General features: G+C 39.2%; 1 protein-coding gene across 2 annotated transcripts in view; it reads right to left on the bottom strand.

Moving 5' to 3' along the window:
• Nucleotides 1–20,422, bottom strand: part of hdac11 (histone deacetylase 11) — a 37,990-nt gene that overhangs the window by 10,150 nt on the left and 7,418 nt on the right. The window contains exons 6-8 of one of the 2 annotated variants that reach the window (XM_051415028.1): nucleotides 14,203–14,245; nucleotides 9,916–10,013; nucleotides 8,705–8,767 (exon numbers count right to left, since the gene is read on the bottom strand). In XM_051415028.1, the coding sequence (XP_051270988.1) occupies nucleotides 8,705–8,767; nucleotides 9,916–10,013; nucleotides 14,203–14,245 (204 nt within the window). The remainder of the gene's footprint in view (nucleotides 1–8,704; nucleotides 8,768–9,915; nucleotides 10,014–14,202; nucleotides 14,246–20,422) is intronic. The other variant, XM_051415030.1, reaches the window with a different exon arrangement.

The following is a 20,422-nucleotide window of genomic DNA, read 5'->3' on the forward strand; positions in this document are numbered from 1 at the left end:
TGGTTGCAGCTTTGTTGGATTCTGTGAATTAATCAAATACACTAAAAACACCACAAACAAAAGCAGGTTATTTAAAGTTTCAGACAGTTGACTAGACATGACTCACTACAGCTCACTGTCTATGCACCTATTCTTCTTTTCGTATATATTGTGATTTCGTTTGGGTGTTTCAGATGTTTCAGTCCGCAGGCCTTCATAAGGTAAAGTTCCTGATTTGTCTATATGACGTTTTGCAGTGCAGGACTTTAATTAAGTGCTAACTGCTGGGTGTAAATAGCTAAGAGGCGGAAAATGAGAACATAACAGTGATGGAACGTGCAGCAGTTAATTGAGCACTCTTTGTCAGTCACGTAAAATGCACGTTGTCTCTCGCAGGACGCTACGACTCAGCACCTATGAACTAGCTAGCTAATGTTAGTAAGTATAGCAAGTCATGATCAGAGTAGCTAGAGCTTGAAAGACAAGGAGCATGGTTTGCTGGTCCCGCTGTGCTTCGGTTTGGCCTCGTGCTGATCAGGAGAGGCTTCAGACAACAGTCCAAAGTACACTGGAGCACTCGGAGTAGGACAACAGACTTCACTGAAGGACTAACGTTTTGACACCAAGTGTCCAACTGAACAAAGAATCACATCCACTTAAATAAACTCCATTAGAAACTCATTCAGCACAGGATGGAATAAAGGGGAAAGTGCTATACATCTCTATACCACTGTGCAATAAATCAAAACACCGAACTCAGTAACTGCAAGGAGTTTATGTGGAACGAGTGATTTGGATGAATTTTGAGCAGATTATTTCCTGTTCAGGGAACTTTTTATACAATTCTTTTTAATATATACAATTTTGTTTTGACAAATTCAGTGTGTTCTTGTCCCTGACAATTTACATTACATTCACTTTTCTTCACAGAAGTCAACCAGATGCTGAGATATAGGCCTACTATGTATATTTTTGATATACACAGTAAGAGAACCGTGATTACTTTAATATAATTTTAACAATTGCATAGTCCATATTTTGTGGTATGGTCTTCAGCTATTCTTTAAGAAGGAGTTTGGTCTGACCAACTGACTTGCCTGCATGGACAAGTATAGAATTACAAATGAAGATAAGATTGAATGTAGGTTTTACCTGTACAGGAATTAGATAATGACTGTCACTTAGGTAACAGCATTAAACACAATTATGGCATCCTTGACGCAGGTTTGGTAACCAAGTGGGTAGAGGGGAGGAAGATTGAGACACACTTTGTATGACTGTCTCTAATGGAATGAGACCTTTTAAAAGTTATAAAAGGAGGTTCTGGACAAATATCTTTAGGGTCTGTTTGCAAAATGTGCCAGTGTTTAATATAGTATTTCTGAGTATATCTATATCTATCGATATCTATTCTGAGTTAAGAGGAAGGCTCATGTGAATTTTTGACCAATAAGTTCATTCTATTGGTGCATATCACCTTTTGTTAGGCTGCATTAATGTCCAAGTCTGAATATCCTCTGCTGCCAAAGCATTCTTTCATTTCTATTGAGTTAAGTTCAAATTCCTCCTGAGTTTTACAGTTTCTGTGAAGGCATAGAAATGGACCCACTGGTATGTTCTGAATCAGTTTTTTCAGGTGATTTCTATCTGCTCGCACAAGTGTATTTCAGGATATACTGTGTTCACTGTGCCTTCTGATAACTGCGATAATCACGGCAATGATAGCGGTAATCGGTAATAGAAATTGTTGAAGGAATTTGTGTCATCTGAATTCTTCACCGCAGTATATAAAACTGCTTCACTGGTACATCTCTAGTCTCTGCCAAGGGTATAGACCACTGTGAGTTTTGCGTTGTTTTGAATGTACTGTGTGGCTAAACCAACAAACTAATATTGCACTGAGGGCTCATACGGGCTTACTTGAGACAATGACTAATTCAACATGTAAGTGAATGCTCTGCCCTGCCTCTAAAGGACAGCCTGAGACTATAAATCAGCTCATATGCTGCCTGAGCTCCTGCTGCCTGCAGTCTTATTAGTCTTATCCTCTCCCCCACATACTGTACAATAAAAGATTGCCGTTTCCCTGCCATTTGTTAGTGTCAGCCAAAAGCCTTCACTGCTGCCTTCAAACAGCCCTTTCCTCTGGTTCTTTCAAACAGATATCCTCCCTTAGCAAGTTCAAACATCTGTAATAAATATTAGAACCATCTATCACAGCTTAACAAAACATAAACCAAACATCAGGAGGACTGGAGCATGCAGAAAAGAGCATTTTCTAAAGTTATGAATCGGCTGACTGAAGCCTTACTGCTAAAAGCGTCTACACTCTTGTGAAAGGTAAAAGGTCAATGCCGGGGTCTCATGACAAAAGTGACAAGAGTAATGTTAGTGAGTAACAGTGTCGCTTGCGAGGTCCGATGTCTGACAACGCTGGCAAGATTTAGTGCAGCATCAACATCAAAAAATCTAAAGTTTGGAAGACATTTGGATCCTATAAGAGGGGGGCAAGACATGGATATTAAACTTTGAGCTACAGCTGGGTGAGGTCTAAGGTAATCACAGCTAAACGTCTTTTTGTCTGTGTAAAAACACACAATGACAGGTCATTCTGAAATGAGACATTTGTCTTCTATTTTTTTCCCACAAAGAAAGAAAATAGTTCGGATATCCTGGTATTTTATAAAATATATGTCTTTGAATGTAAGCAATGTCACTTTTACAGAATGAACTTATTTTAATTTAGAATGAAAAATAAATGTCTTCATTAAATAAATGTTAAGAACTGTATTGCATCGCTTCCAATCATGCCGAATTGTTCCATATTACAATGCATCGTCTCTGAATCCGGAACGCAGCATCACACCAGTGTTTCTCTGGGTAGCACTGAGGTTATTTCCTCAACTGCGCTGCTTTGATATCGCCATGCATCCCTTTGGGAGGAGCAGTGAGACGGAGGGTGCAGTGATGCTCATCCAGTGGTGTACTGCAATCGTGGTGAAAAAGAATGAGATTCTCGCACTCAGCTGATCAACAGATTGTCACTGTTTTGGCACACCCATATAAACCTCTCTAAAAATCACACAAACTCCTTTAATCACGTTTTGCTCATTTTCCACTTTCATTCTGTTTCTCAACCAGCTGATATGCGATGAAAAGTAATATTTTTCTTATGGAATTAATGCCATCGAGGCAGAATAAAGATTGTTTTCAGCTCTATAGTCCATGACAGTTAGTAGCCTTTCCTCTACTCTGCTGACTCTCTTTACAGCCTCCTGAAGGCAGAAGGTATCGGTTCCATCTACTTGGTGGGAGTTGTTTTTGCTTGTAAAACTGTCAAATCTGTGATGACAAATAAGATCTCTCACTTTAACACACAGAGAACATGAAGACTGTAAGATCATTAACATGTCCAACGGCAGTAAGGTTCCTCTGAAGAAAACTCTCCACAAGATTTCCCAAACTGTCGGATGATGGCAAGAACTGTATGAAAGCAGTAAATGTGACTGGCTGTGATTGTAACAGCTTCTTAAACACCCACTTACAATGCATCCCACCCCATAACCCCACATCCCCCATATAGTGTGCCAGACCAGCCTGTCTATGAAGTCACCCAAAGTGCAGACATACGCACATTGGGACTGTGTGAAAAAGGCTCCCAATTCCTTTCACCGGGACCACAGCGGGGGCTCTGACTCATAATGCTTCAGCAAAAAAAAAAAAGGTGCAAACTGACAATAAGTCAAACAGGGTAATTAAACTGTTTACCTGGCAATAACTGCGACAGAGAATAAAGGATCTCATCAACTGCTATGCAACATTTTGGTGTCTAATAAACTTTCAAACTCACGGATGGACTTCAAAGTGACCTTCCAAAATTGTATTTCATCCTCTGAAACGCCATGCCGCCACCAATGCAGCGTTTTGCCATTTTCAGTAACACGTTGCTGCATAGGTGATCAGTTGTGTTGAGGTCTGGTGACTGTGAAGGTCATAGCTTATAATTATCATAATTGAATTCACATCATTTTCATACTCATTAGAACATTCAGCGAGGCCTTTGTGCCCTCTATGGTGCTATCTACCATTGTTATGGTTCTCTACTGATTTATTCAGCCTTTTCTTTTAATTTGTTACTCATCAGTATGTAAATAAAGTGGACTAAAGTGGAAATATTAGAAACACTTTGATATAATGCAGTGCAATACATCACCGCCACCTCAAAAGATTCATCATGCATGCCCACCTAATCAGAAAGTGAGGGGCTAGTTAAATGATTTCTCTCGCAACGCTAACTTTTTTAGTGCAATAGCTAATTTGTTACCATTAAAGTGAGTCCATACACAAACAGTTAAAGTAGTGGCTGTGTTTATGTTGTTGCGGTTGTTTACCCGATGTCGACGGAAAGGTCAACTACCACTGTGTGTCTTTATTTAGTAAAAAGTGTTAGATTTATCGGTGGGTGGTCCATAAAAATGTATTTGACTCATAAAATCATCCTTATCACACTGTACACACAGCTCATAACAGACAGCTAGGAATATGCCTTCACAGCAGGGCTCCAGTAAAGCTTGTTATAAACTGAACCTGAAATTGATCATTACTGTTTCGTTGTTGACTGGATGAATAAGCAACACAGCTGTCTACGCTATAATCTCAATTTATGTGAGGACAAGAGCACTTTAAGTGTCATGTTTCAGGGTTGTAATTAGGATTTTACTGCATATCCCCAATATTTCTCTCCACCCAATTATCTGCTGAGAGGGGCACTTCAGGCCTATCTCTGCACTGTCATGCAGATTTGCTCTTTTGTTCTTCCTCATGAATTATTTACTCAGTATCTGTATTGATCCCCTGCTTGTGTCAATAGGTAAAGGCGCATCATTGCCGATGAACCATAGCTCAAAATGAATAAAGCTCTATTCCTGGAATATTGCCATGGACCTCAGGAACCTTGAGACATCATCAATGTTAACACAGTTCTCAGGGTTAATTGGTGGTGGATACAAGTCCTTATGTTGAAAACACAAAGTAAGACTAAAATATGATAATCAGACTTCCAAAAATGATGAGTCATTGTTCTTTACAGCCAGGGTGAGCACAGTCCACTCACAGTGACGCACATACAAGAAGCAAGAAGCACATACTGTACAATATAAACAATGTAAGTAAGTGATGATGAGACGATATAGAGCTACACTGGCTCTAATCTCTGCTCTATAAGGTATGTTTTCTTGTGAGTTCTTTGAAGGGTCAAATATTACAGGAATCTGATGTAGCCAAATACTCAAAGAGACCCTTTTGGAAAACGGAAATGGACAACTATTTTGCTTGAACTTATCATTACGAAGTTAACATTGAATGCACCATGTAATGACCATAGAATGACACCATGCAAGTTTATGTTGGTTCCCAATAAGCCTCACTTTATGCAATTCATTGCCACAATATTTCCAGAAAAAATGTCTCCATTATAAACTATATGATGAAACTCACGCTTTTACTTCTACTTTTTTCTTCTAATGTTACTCTTGCCTCCATCCCGACGCCAACCCCTGCTGTAATTTATATTATATAATAACTTGTTTAAGAGAAGCAATAACGTTTCTCATGTCATGTTATTATGTTGCAATGCACATCATTACAACAGCTTCAACATAAAATGTTGACAATTTCAATGTACCTCTTATTTCTTCTCTCGTATTTCTAAAGTCGTGTTGATCATTTCTTCACAGAGCTGGGCTCTGAGGAAAACAGTAAGCTCTCTGGTTGTCTTTGCAACGGCAGCACAAATTATAATACCACTTGGAAAAGCTAGGTGGGAAAAGTTGAAAAAGTTGTCTGTTTCCACTTTACCATTACAACCAACTCTGATGTTATATATACTCTGTTAAAGTTAACATTGGGAGAGACATTGAGGGGGATATTTATGAAACTTTCTGCAAATTACCATCAAGGGAACAACATTTAGCATCACTGCAGTTTAGAATTCAGAAGGATATTTAGGCTACTAACACTACAGATGTATACGGGCCCATCTGAAGGTCATATGTTTTGCATAAATAAGGTCTGACACTGGACTGTTTTGACATGTGTTGCACATGTCTGGAAAGTAATGGAGCAGGAAAGAAAGTGTTTTCTGCTTCTAAACTTGAAGTATTGGCTGAAGAGAAGACACATTTGGGACTGCTAGCTTGCTTTCATCCTGCATGAGGAAGTGCAGAGGAACTAGGTAAATATCCTGAGGTTGTCATCTCAACAAGAAAATCTGTAAAAAAATAAATAAATAAGGGATTAAAAAATGGTAGACTAGATGACAATGTGGATGACCAAGGGAAAACTATGGACTATATGATTTATGTAGGACCTTTATGTCACTGAAATCAACTTGAATCCTTTTTTATTAGATTAGATTAGATTCAACTATATTTGCACAAGTACAAGTACTAAACAAAGAAATGCAGTTAGGCATCTAACCAGAAGTGCAAAGCAGTAAAGTGCAGAGTAATGTGCATATGCACAGGGATATATTAAAAAAAATAACATTATAGATATATGTATGACTTTACCAGCAGGATATATACAGTATGAACAGCATTAACGGAATGAACGCAGTGAAGTGAATACACTAAGATATATAAAGCTATTAAGTTAAGATATTTACAGTATGAACAGATTAGCAGTAAATTATATAGTGCAGATGTAAGTACAATTAATTAATTAATTGTTTACCCTATTATTAGCAGGGAGGGTTACTTTAAAAATGTGATCTGATACAGTTCCTTATTACCTTTTTAAAAACAGATTACCTCAACATGAAATATGCAAATTAAAAATGTTTAAAGAAATGTCAATAAGAAGTAATGATGTAGTGTATTCTATAACACAGCCAAAGAGTGTAACCTAAGAAAAGAAATGGAAATGGGAAAAATGGAACATGGAAAGATTTCTGCTCAGTGTATTTTAAAGAAAAACTGATAGCTGCTAATAATACCCATTTGTACCACATGTAACTATAATTTCTGTAACTGCAATAGATTAGTTACCTTTTTTTTGGTATCCTAATTACATAACTCAGTTACAAGTAATCTGCTACTGCCCAAGAATTATTATTGGTAATGACTGATAGAAATTGTGGGGTGGCTGACCTCCCTGACTGACCTCCGTCTGACAGCAAAATGAGAGCACTGTTTTTGGGTCTTGACATGCGACTTCTCGTGGTCATGCAGCAAAGGTTGGTGTTACATGAAATTATTATATCATCTCAAACCTGTTGTTATGGAGGAACTAGTGGAGGCTGAGCGGGCATACAAAGCAGTTTCACGTCCTGTTTCAGCTCAGCTAGCTGCTGATAAAGTCAGACAAACATACACTGATCTCAAAGGAAGAGGCTCTGTGCTGCAGTACCACAGGCTTTCTGCTACTGCAACCTTCATCCATCCTTTAAATCCCACTTGAGTTATAACAACCAGCCTCTCAGAAGAAACAGGCTTTCTGACAATTCACGTGCCAGTGGACAATCCTTTTCCTAAATGATCAGTTTTGCTCTCATCTTTAATATGGGCACTCAAATGAACAGGCAGCTGTAACTAAAACACAAGTTACAACTTTCATGGTAGCTCTAAGTGAAGCCCTACGTCTGAGCTGCTGACAGAGTCCAGAGTACAGAGTTTCCCTAGTCAATACAGAAAGGAAAATAGCCTGAACTTAATTCAAGTCAGAGAAAGGGCAGAGATGATTCTCAGTTTGGATCATCATAATTTCTCAACCCTTTTGTTTTCGCAACTGTAGCACTATCAATATCCTTATTGGGCGGCTGTGGCTCAGAGGCAGAGCGGTCGTTCCTTAATTGGAAGGTTGTGGGTTCGATCCCCGGCTCCTGGTGCCACATGTCGAAGTATCCCTGAGCAAGATACTGAACCCCAAATTGCTCCCGATGCCGTGCATTAGTGTGATAATGTGTATGAATGAGTTAGTTTCTGTTCGAGGGACTTTGCCGTGTGTGAAAGGGTGAATGTGGCACGTAGTGTAAAAGCGCTTTGAGTGGTCGGAAGACTAGAAAGGCGCTATACAAGTACAGGTCCATTTACCATTCATATTCTAAGACGCCATACATTTATCCAGCTACAAAAAAACAAAAACTGTAAACTGGTAGTGTTTGACAACGTTGCAAGTTTCTACTCGTCTCGTTTGGTCTGAACTGGGCTTAAAACTGTGTCCATGGGCGCCCAGTTAGCTCAGTCGGTAGAGCTGGCGACCCATATGTGGAGTTGCTGCAGCGGGTTCGTGTCATCCCCTCTCTCTCCACCCACCATTACTGTCTCTCTACAGCTGTCTCTATCAATAAAGCCAACAAAAGGCCAAATAAATAACTTTAAAAAAAAAAAAAAACTGTGAATCTATAAATCCCTGCACAGTATAAAAAAGTATTTTATGGTATGTCTAAAATCATAAAAAAAAACACACACACACATCACATTGACAACAAGCCCAAACATACAAGCAGCTGACATTCCTGCAGATGACCCAGTGATAGTCCAATATTATCCAAAGCTGGTGTACACTCAGCTGTTCTAAACACTCAATATGACAGTAAGGGCCAATTTGGCCCTCAGGGAGCCTCGTTGATTGGTGTGGTGGTAAAAGGGGGGTTATCTTGTCATCAATGTCAGCTTCTAAACAGCAATGTACATTGACACAGAGAGAGGTAATGGTATCGGCTCACCTGATGAGCATCCAGATCGATGATGGTAGCCCTGGACATGCCTTCCACCCTCTCAAACAGAAACTGAGAGATGAATAAAAAAAAGTTTGCTTTCTCTCTGATGATGACATATTCACATTTCACATTCTCACTGATGGGTTCCAAAGTAAAACCTTTACCTTGGAGATGAAATTACAATGTCCAACATAACTTGGTTAAGCTCAAACTCATCTTTTGGTTAGAAGCAATTAGATGTTTTTCATACTCTACTCTTTTATTAAATATGTTACATTTTAATCCTTTCTTTTTTGGTTCTCACTGTCTGGTGAGACCAAGCCCCCATGAACAGTGACTCTGATTAGCTAGTACTTGTTGCCTTTGTTGGATTGGGTTGCTTAGGTTAGAGTAAGGAGTGAGATTAGTCAGGGTTAGGGTAACAATAAGCCAATCAGAGTCAGAGTAGGGCAGGTCATGATTTTGCTATTCCGGGGAGAAAACTAGTTCTGATACTGATATCAATATGGCAACAAACCTACTTGAAAATCTCTCACTACCGTCCTACCCTGTCTGTGGCTCTAAGCCCCATTCTACTCAAGAAATAAACTGGTCACAAGTATTGTTTTATTTTAAAAATAAATCATTTTCTTAAACAGCTGGGCACTGTAGTGCACAGGAGAAAATAGTACGTTGTTGTTTTATTATTTTGGCAGATTAATATACATTTAAACTGGATTTACAGTAGATGTAATGGGTTAATGGGAGCGGTAAAGTTACTGAATAGGAGGCTACTGCCATGCAATCAGTGTGTTTACGTTCATTCATTCATATACAGCAGCAATTGTGGTGAAGCTGTCCTCAACTTTCACCTGTGGACAAAAGTGGTAGTGTTTCCACAGACCCGTTGAGTTCAAGGGGAATCCGGCTGAATCCGACCGGGTGGTAGCCATTAAGAGTCTTATCGCTGATGGTCTTGCTCGTTCATATAGGTCAAGTTGAGGCACCAGTATTAAATTGAGACTGTAGTACATTTACGTAACATGAGCTAGCATTAGCCACAATACGCTATGGGCCATACCAGGCCAAGTAAGGCTGGAGCTGCTAAAGTGTTTTCTTTATGAATGTAACTTTTCATCCTCTAAATGAATACTAACAGTCAGGTTTCTCCTTTCATGTGACCAGCATTTGAATGAATGTTTCCATTGAGCTAACATCGTCCACTACATCAGTCTTACCTTGATGGCCAGAGTGATGTCGGCATATGCACAAAAGCCCCCTCCCCTGTCGCTGGAGCAGTGGTGAAAGCCTCCTCCTGGGAAAAACAGTAAATCCACTGGCTCAGTGTCAGGGCCATTAGACGAGTCGAGCAGGTCACTGCACATCTGAGAAGTCTATTATTCTACATGACCATAATTGGCGATTTAAAATAGGCTGTTATTGAGTTTATTGCGGCTTGTAAAGATGGCTGCTGTTCCCCTGTGGTACAACAGTGGGTGTATTGACACCAGAATGGGACCATTGAATTGCTCTTAAAATGCCTGAAGAGCGGCGATGTATAGGGATGAGAGACAGACTATGAAGAGAGTTTTTTTCAAATTGGGATGAATCCCATTCATTCAGGTTAAGAGTTATAGTCCCCTCTGCCCTGCTATGCTCATGTTCATTAAACTATAGTGTAGAGTAGAATATTAATAAAGGCCAGTGAGGCGCCGGGTGAAATATGATTATCATTTATTGCCCGTCTTTTAGAAAGCCTCTCATCCTCGTTGTGTCGACACACAATATGCAGGTGTCAGACGCATCTGAATCGCCTTTGTATCTTTATTAAAATCCTGTTTATTGATGCAGAACAATCTTTCCACCTGATTCATCAACAGAAGGTGTAGTGAAGTAGCTGAGTAAGCAGGAGGTACAAAGTAAAAGTCTGATACTGCTTTTTTTTGTTCACTGCTTGGCACAAACCTGGAGGGGTTGGGGGTTAAGGATGACCCTGGCTTTTACTGCCAAAGACCTCCTACTTAAACAGCCCTGCCACCTATCGCAGCAAGTGAGAGAGGAAAAGCTAAAGTAACACCCCAACAAGCAAATATGGTCTCAACATAAATTTAAAGAACATTTTACTATTAGTATGATTGAAGATTCCGTTTTGAAATAATCAATGTACCCAAAAAGGGCTGCGTATTGGAGAACACTGACGATATCTTGCCTGGTAATTCACACTGCCAGTCAGCTCCTCTGTAGATGAATAGAGCGATACAGTATTTAGGTGGTGACAATGACATAAGCAGGGGTGATTTTCTCTAGATGATACGTTTTCTGATTGAGAAGAACTATAATAGTATCAAGTCCGCGGTTCAGTGTTAAGACAGAGCCAGTGAGGCTGTGTCAGCATCACTGCACGCATTAGAGCCTCAGATCTTTGTATTCTTGGTTGGAGGATGAGCGGTTCATGCTGACAGTTGACCACTGTCAAACCTGAAATGTAAGATTGAGTCTCACACCAGGATCTGGAAGAAAAAAATGCATCTTAGACTTTAAAATCCAAGTTGAATCATTTTGTTGTCAATGCTAATGTACAGCATTTAATACAACCCTCTATCTGCAAAGTATGAGTAAGCTAATTAGCAAAAACCTGCCTGGATGACACTTAGGGAAACATTTATATTGAATGTGTATTGTCCAATTTATCTAAGTGTCTGTAAAACATACAAAACTTCAATGTATTTGAAGGTTGTTATTCCAACAATATCCACTCCTGACTGAAGCATGATTCTGGTTTTTATGATTAAGTTCAGGAAACACTTTTTTAAGTGTAGGTTTGAGAAAGACCGTATTCAACACTACCTTTTTCAGTATTTAACCAAAATATCTTTCAAGCATTAGTAGCCTAAACCAAACCACACATCAAAGTTCTGTGCTTTGTGAGCGAATAGTAGTGACACCTCTGTCAAAATTCACATAAATAACATGTGATCTGTGGACTGCTCACATTATATTACCAAAGCTTCAGACCAGAACTCTCACTGACTAATTTGAAGGGGCGAATTAAAGGCAGACTTTCAATTTCCAAAATATATTTCCAATTCTTTGTCCATGAGAAAAGATAATATTAGCAATATTTGCAATGCTGAGGGTGTTCCCAAGAAAAAATTCCCCCGGGGCCCAAAAAAAAAAAAAACCCCCCCTTATAATTTTTTTTTTTGTTGAAATTTAATAAAAAAACCCTCCCCCCCCCCCCCCCTTTTTAATTTAAAAAAAAAAAAAAAAAAAAAAAAAAAATTAAAAAAAAAAAAAAAAAAAAAAAAAAAAAAAAAAAAAAAAAAAAAAAAAATTTATTTTTTTTTTTTTTTATTAATTTAATATTTTAATTTTTTTTTTAAAAAAAAAAAAAAAAAAAAAAAAAGGTTTTTTTTTTTTTTTTTTTTTTTTTTTTTTTTTTAATTATTATTTTTTTTTTTTTAAATTAAAATAAAAATAAAAAAAAAAAAAAAAATACAAGTAGGAGCTGAAGGTAGGGCTGCAACTAACAATTATTCTCATTATCAATTCATCTGTAAATATTTTTCTTAATTAATCGATTTGTTTATTGGTCCATAATATGTCAGAAAATGATGAAAAATGTTTCCAAAATCCCAAGATCACATCCTGAATGTCTTGTTCTGTACCACAACCCAAAGATATTCAGTTAACTGTCACAGAGGACAAAAAAAACCCAGAAAATATTTATATTTGGGAAACTGAAATCTTCCCAAATCTTTTCTTAAAAAAAGACTCAAACTGATGAAGTGATTACCAAAATAGTGCTAGCTAGCGTTAGATATAGCTATGAGTCGGGCTACAACCAGCGGTCTCACAGATACGTTTTTTAGCTGAAAGCTGTGGGTCAAACGTGATCAGATTGATTGTTTTCTCTTTTTCCTGCAATGGCGAAACCAAAATTGCAGGAGAGAACGAGATGACTGCTAGCAGCTAACTGCCCCATTCCAACCCCACTGTGAAAATACTGCACTACAAACACTGCACTGTAAACCTTACGAAGGTAAAAAATATTCTCGCCAAATCTACTTCAAGAAGTCACTCTGCAGTAAAACGGTCCCTGTCAGTGTTTTATTATTATAAATGATGTTTTTGGATTAATATTACTGCTGCTTTACTGTCGCATTTTACTGCTGCATTAAGGTTGAGCTAGTTTTTTTTATTATATTATATCATATTATGCCCTTTAATGACTTAATTCCAGGCCTCAAACAACAAAGTACATTTCACTGGGAAAAGATTCTAACAATCCAAAAAGAAATCTCAGCACAGTGCAGACCTGTAGCAGAAGTGAAATGCTGTGGCTTCTTAACGTGGCAGGGCTCAGTACTTCTGCTAACTCATCAGTCACACTCAGCTTAGTTTTTTGACCAAATTAAAACTACAGATGATGTCCTTGCCACCACTGGTGCAGCTGGTCAGCAGGAATCAGTGATTGTTACCATGGAAACATGGCTCTGAGTCCTGAGTGGCAAGCTTTTATAAAATAGGTTTGTCTCTATTTTTATGAAACTGTCCAACTTGCATTAAATGAATCCAAGAGCAACATGAAGACTATCCCAACACTACAGACCACCCTAAAAGAACTTTGTGAAACTGACCCCTGGTTTTCTGTCAGAGTATCATGTCCTTTGAATGTCCAGAAAACTTTGGCTCTTGGTCTCAGTGAATAATGTTGTAATTAAATGATTGAATTTAAAGGTGAAATGTGGCCAGTAGGAATGCACCAATCCAATTTTTTCTCTCCCAATACTGACTCTGATCCTTCAGATACCATGGCTCTCTTTTCCCAAAAATTTGCAATCTGTACAACAGCTCCAAAAAACTCAATTTCTGGGGTTTCTTATAGATGCACATTAGACCACAGAACCCCAGGATTTTGTCTTGAGTGTTTTTTTATTTTTTTGTTTGAAAATAAAAATAAAATCTTTATAGTCAATTAATGATCAATTACAAGCAATCATAATGCCCGGCCCTATTTCTTTCCTTGTTTATCCAAGGTTTTATTCAAAAAATATGATAAAAGTGTATACTATATACGGGCGGCTGTGGCACAGAGGCAGAGCAGGTCGTCCCCTAATCGGAAGGCTGTTGGTTCGATCCCCGGCTCCTGGCGACACATGTCGAAGTATCCTTGAGCAAGATACTGAATCCCGAATTGCTCCCGATGCCGTGCATTGGTGTGTGAATGTGTATGAATGCATTAGTTTCTGTTCGATGGGCTTTGCCATCACTGAGTGAATGTGTGTGAAAGGGTGAATGTGGCACGTAGTGTAAAAGAGCTTTGAGTGGTCAGAAGACTAGAAAGGCTCTATACAAGTACAGGTCCATTTACCATTTATATTCCTGCTTTTTCTGGGGACCACCTAAACCCCATTCAAGGACCCCTGTACCGGGCTTGTGCAGGATGTCAAATGTATAGCAGCTGCAGCAGGATTGGCTGTCTATTTATGGGTGAAGGGTATCTGTACTTGAAACTCACTTACCTACATTTATAGCCCATCCTCGGTCAACAGCCAGTTTTCCTGCCTGTGAAAGACAAAATATAGAAAATCAACAAGTATCTCACTGCAAACTGATTCATGTTTATTGAAAAACAGACAAAAACAAAAAAAGTTATTTACAAAATTAGAAATATTCAAATGCAGCACAGGTCTGGATAGAACTTCAAATACTGTATGTGTTTACCACAGCTTCTGTTCCTATTTGTAAATCAGACCTCTGGCCATGTAGGGCAAATATTAAGCCCCTTAAATTGACAACAAGAAACATTACACAATTCCACCTGGAGGTCTTTGAGTGTTTCTGTTCAGCAGCTACTGTACTGTCTCCCTTCCTCTTCACCACATACACTGCAGACTTTAAGTACTGCACTGAGTCGTGTCATCTGCAGAAATACTCTGATGACACAGCTATTGTGGGGTGTGTTGAGGGTGGGGGGGAGGCTGAGTACAGGGACCTGGTTGATCGCTTTGTGAAGTGGTGTGGGGAGATCCACCTGCAGCTGAACGTGGCAAAGAAAAAGGAGATGGTGGTGGACTTCAGGAGGAACAAGCCCCTGCCCTCTCCTGTCAGCATCGGTGGGACCAATGTTGATATGGTGTCGGCGTATAAGTACCTGGGTGTCACACTGGTCCACAAACTCAGAGGCCATCTACAAGAAGGGCCTGAGCCAGCTTTACTTCCTGAGGAGGCTCAGGTCATTCAATGTTCTATCAGTCTGTTGTGGCGAGCGCCATCTTCTTTGCTGCGGTGTCCTGGGTATCAAGGCAAAGGACGCCAACAGACTGAACAAACTCATTAAAAAGGCCGAGTCTGTTGTTGGCTCTAAGCTTGTCACCCTGGGGGAGGTGGTGGAGGAGAGGATGCTGGGAAAACTGCTGGCAATCATGGACAATCCCTCCCACCCCCTCCACACAACACTGGACAAGCTAAAGAGCAGCTTCAGCAACAGACTCATTCAACCACGCTGCTCTAAGGAATGATACAGAAAATCATTCCTCCCCTCTGTTATAAGACTTTCTAATAATAATTGACTCTTAATCAGCTGCTATAACATTATAATTTCCCTAAATAAATAAAGTACTGTATATCTATCTATCTATCTATCTATCTATCTATCTATCTATCTATCTATCTATCTATCTATCTATCTATCTATCTATCTATCTATCTATCGGGTTAAAAGGAAATGTAATCATAGATTTTAATGTGGAGGCATTTTTTTCATTTCCATATTGCCCTTTGGTGGTTTGACCTTTAGCCTGTAAACCCCCTCTCCCGCCTTGCTGAGATCACACTGGTGGTGTATAATCAAATGTTATAGGTTTTCAGCCAATGTCCACCGGTGTCCTGTCCAAGTGTCCTGGGGCAAACTGAAAGAATGTAACCATAACAGCCCACCTTGTACTGTAGATCACTGTGGATGGTCAAATGAAGGCAAAGAAGAAATAGTTCAACATTTTGGAAAATACATTGATCTTCTTACTATCAAACAGTGAGATGAGAACATCAATATTACTGTAATGTCTGTGTTTAGCCTAGCTTAGCATAAAGACTGGTGGTAAAGGATAACAGCTAGCTTGGCTCTGTCCAAAGTGAAAACTAATGCCTCCCAACATCTCTTAAACAAAACTTTTTACTTTTTATAGCCTTTTTAAGACATGCATGTAAATGTAATGCATTTGGGCTGGGGTATGTTTACTACCACCTAGAGGGCGATCTTGCTGACTTGCTGTTAAAGGTCCAGTGTGTAACATTTAGGAAGATCCATATTACGAAAATAAGAATATAATATTTATACACATGTTTTCATTAGAGTATAATCACCTGAATATAGGATTTTTTTGTGCTTTTGTGTATTTAGAATGAGCTGTTTTTATCTAAAGACACCGTAGGTCGCCTTCCGGGGAGTCTGCCATGTTTAATCACCACGTTTCTAGAGTAGCCCAGAACAGACAAACCAAACACTGGCTGTAGATAGGGACTCCAGTGTTTTTTGCCCGTTTCGTGGCCAGTGTAGTTTCTCCAACACACTTCACAGCTCGTTCTCATTACAAGGTTGTCAAGTATAGACAGGAGTGGTGTTCAGTAAGTTACAATCCGCAACTTCAGTACTAGATGCCACTAAATCCTACACATTGGACATTTAAAGAGATGTGAACTTAACTTACAGTTACATATTGTTCCATGTTTTTACATATTGGTCCAATCTTTGTCTCCTGATCAATTTTCTGTGTGGAAAAAAGTACCTGTCGATCCAGGTGTGCAAAAGTTTGGCTATTAGAGCTGGGGTGTGTTTAAAAATCATTATCATGATAAAAAAGAATCACATATTAAATGAATCAAATTGATTTTTAATGCAATTAACTGCATTCCACTGTTATGAACAAAACAAACATTTAAATAACTCATTGTGCTACCTTTACAAACAATTGGCTTGGAATTAATTATTAAAATAATATATATATATATATATTTTTTAAGACAAATAATGATTATATCATCACAATACAATTACACTAGCTGTTACATAAACAGACATTTTGCCAATTTATGGTTTAAGGGGGAGTTATGTGCGATTATTTCTCAATGAACATGATAGCCAGATGCAATGATGAGCTGTTGTTGTTATTGTGCCTGTATGACGCTTTGAAACAAAACCTGTGCTTACCGACCATATCTGGCAATACTGCACTACAGCACAGGGCCGATAGATAAAATGTTGCTCCACAAATGCTCCACCCAGTATTAACCAAAGTCCTAAACTCTTCCTTTAAATGTAAATGTAGCTGCTGGAGCACACCTTTACCTATAGATAACAGTGTAGGGTAATAGACATTTTAACATTTTCACTTTCTGTCAGGGAAACTGTGTGTTAAATCCACTCCTCAGAGCACAATTCCTGAGAAAAGACAGACAGGTAGTTTTTGTCTTACATGATGATCAACCTAATCCTGATGTGCATGGCTACGCATGAGGATGGAGTTATTTAGGACTGGTTGCTCCACTGGCTCATCCTCTTAAGAAACCACTGAGGGCTTATCTAGTACACCTCGCAAATAAAGGACGTTGTTAGGAATAGTTACAAAACCCTAAAACCCCTAGATTGTTCTTAAGGATTCATGGCCAAAATATAATCTGATAAATCATTAATAGCTGAGACATGTGAGCTACATTCAAGGAGGATCCATACTGAATGCTGTTACATGCAACATGGCAACCGCTGCTTTCAAAGGCAGGTCAAGATTTCTCTCTAGGATGAAAAGGGGGGGGCTCTCTGCCATGTATTCCTGGAGCTCAGCATGTAGGACGCCTGAGGGGAGGAGATATGAGCTGGGGAGATTGTGTGTGTGTGTAAATGCCAATATGGCTCTCTGATGGATGAGTAATAACACACATTAGCATGTATGCACACACTCCGGCCACGGCTCTAACACTCCTCTCTGACTGCGGAAAACAAGCGCTGAGTGTAAGCAGTGAGAGTACCAGGCATATTTTACTACAACCATCTAATTACATTTGCACGACTCCGTCAACCATCAGACCCAGAATGCATCTCTTTGGATGAAAAGACCTTTGGCATGGTGCTAGGTCTGATATCTTTTGTAACTGTATCAAATATATGCACTGGAAACTATACAAAGTGCCTTATTTGCATAATACTGATCAGCTTATGCACATTCAAGTCTGCAGCCATACTTAGATCGCATTAGCCTCCTGTTTATTTATTATTCTTCCTTTTTGCATAAGACTAGAGAGGGCTCCTAGTTTCTCCTCACGCTCCACTTACAACAAAATAAGCTGCACAAAGTGGACAAGATCAATCAAGGGTTTTAGTGGCAGGAAACTCACACACAAACTATTCCTTAACAAACCCAGATCATTGGAGACAAACATAATCTCTTTCAGTTCTCTGTAGGAGATAAACTCAAGCTATTGCATTTTTATATAAATGAAAATTTCGATTTGCTAGTATTTGACAGAATTCCAGGGACAGCTACAATTTCAAACAAAGGGGTTTGGAAATGTCTGCCTCTCTATTGATACTTGGTGGTTTCTAATCTATCACAGAACAACCTGCTGCACCTTTACAGCCTCTAGTTACGCTTTCCTTTCATTAAGCTGATCTCAACTGCTAGGTTACATAGTGAGGGCCTCATTGTTCTTTATGTACCCTTCACTGGCGCACTTAAAGGCTCACTCCTTGTCCCACTTCTGTTCTCCCTTTTACATTTTCTCAGCCATCACCTCTCACACACATCTCCAAATGTGCAATAGTGCGTCTGGGATATATTATAATATACTTAAAATTCTTAAAATGGCACAAAAACATACTGAAACCACTTTACCTTACATTTTCTTAAGAAACATATTGCATCACAGATAGGATTCATTTTTCTTCTTTTCTTTATTTTTATACAACAGGCAAGTTGAGCCTTCAACCATGGTGACAGGGTTAGGAGCTTGGAATAACCAGAAAAAGAGTCCCTCATGTCCCCTTGTACAAAATAAATCAGGAAATCAATAAACGTTAGTGAGCAAGACAACTCATGATGATATTCACAATTATGCCAATAATAGTTTGTTTTAATCGCAATAATATTGTCTATTGTCCCATCCATACCAATGACCCCTACATTCTACAAGATCTCTTCATTACTATTTACTACAAAGACCCAACTAATTGATGTGATCCTTGTCAAACTAATTGTCTCGCATTCATCGTCCTTCTGACTTGCTTTATGATCCGATATTTCCCTGTCTCAACAGGATTCTGAGAAGGTCCTGGTTAACTACATCAGTTGTAGTCACTATATGTGGTTGTGGAGCTCCAACAAAAGTGGCAATTTACATTTTTTATTTCAGACAATTTTTTCTTGGATATCGTTTCCCTTCAGCAGGTGCTGCCCCCCCCCCATCACAGGTGTTCACTTCACTTGTTCCCCCTCAGGCTATCTTCTGTCAGCAAGGACAACAAATTCAAGCTGTACAAAACTTTTTGCAACATTTGCATTAAACCTCCAATGAAATGATATACACCCTTGTTGTTAAAGAGTTGTTTTGTGGTTCTTTTTTTTCCCCCCCTTCCATCCCCTTTAATAATTTTTTAAAACCCCCCCTTTCCCCCGAGTTCTTGTTTTCTTTCCTCTTCCCTTTTCCTCCTTGCTGGGGTGCCCCCCCCCCCCCCCCTCCCCCCCCTCCCCCCCCCCCCCCATTTTTTTGTTCCCCCCCTCCCTTTTTTTCTGTCTCTCCCCCCCCCCCCCCCCCCCCCCCCCCCCCCCCCCCCCCCCCCCCCCCCCCCCCCCCCCCCCCCCCCCCTTTCCCCCCCCCCCCCCCCCCCCCCCTCCCCCCCCCCCCCCCCCCCCTGTTCTCCCCTTAAAGCCCACCCCTTCCGGGGCGGGGGTTCTTTTTTGTTTTTTCCATTTAAGAAATAGGTTTACCCCTCCTCCTAATAAAAAAAAATTAAAGAAAAGTTTGATATATAAAAAAAAATAAAAAAAAAAAAAAAAAAAAAAAAAAAAAAAAAAAAAAAAAAAAAAAAAAAAATCCCCTGTGTTGCTCCCTGTCGTCCATGTAAAAGGTCTGAAAAGTGACAAATGTGGCAAAAAAACCAGCTCAACAAGGGCCAGAACAAAGCAACGAGATATCAGGGACTGCTCTGTTGTTAGCTGCACAGACCAGCAGATCTCATCTTCCTTGTCTTCCAAGTTTTGTGTTGACTTCAAACTTGGAAGCTGTAAATTTTGCCCTGTTGATGTCTTTTTTTCTATTTATTATTATTATTTTGTAAGTTAGTCTGTTTAACTTGGTGTTAGCATGTTGTGCAGGGGCAATGAGGCTAGCACGCTAGAGCGATGTTGGGCTAATGTAATATTGAGGGACAGTCGAGAGGAACTGCGAGAACATTAAGCCTCTTTTGAAGCAAACTAAATAATGAGAGTAGCAGGTTAATGATACATGTTAACAATAACCAAGAGGAGTTTTTCACGAGAGATAAAGCAGTGGTGGGAAACATCCAATCAAATTATTGTTATTAATTTATTTATACATCTCATTATTAGTTGGTAGAATTAGTTTAGAATTGTGACCAATGATGAGATATTTTGATTGATTCCTCCTCTCTAAACTGTTTCTCAAGCTGCTTAAGATCAACCAAAAAAATAAAATCAAACTATGTGTACCATACTGACTTACGTAGACTCA

The sequence above is a fragment of the Dicentrarchus labrax genome, unplaced genomic scaffold (genome assembly GCF_905237075.1).
Source record: "Dicentrarchus labrax unplaced genomic scaffold, dlabrax2021, whole genome shotgun sequence".
NCBI lineage: Eukaryota > Metazoa > Chordata > Actinopteri > Moronidae > Dicentrarchus > Dicentrarchus labrax.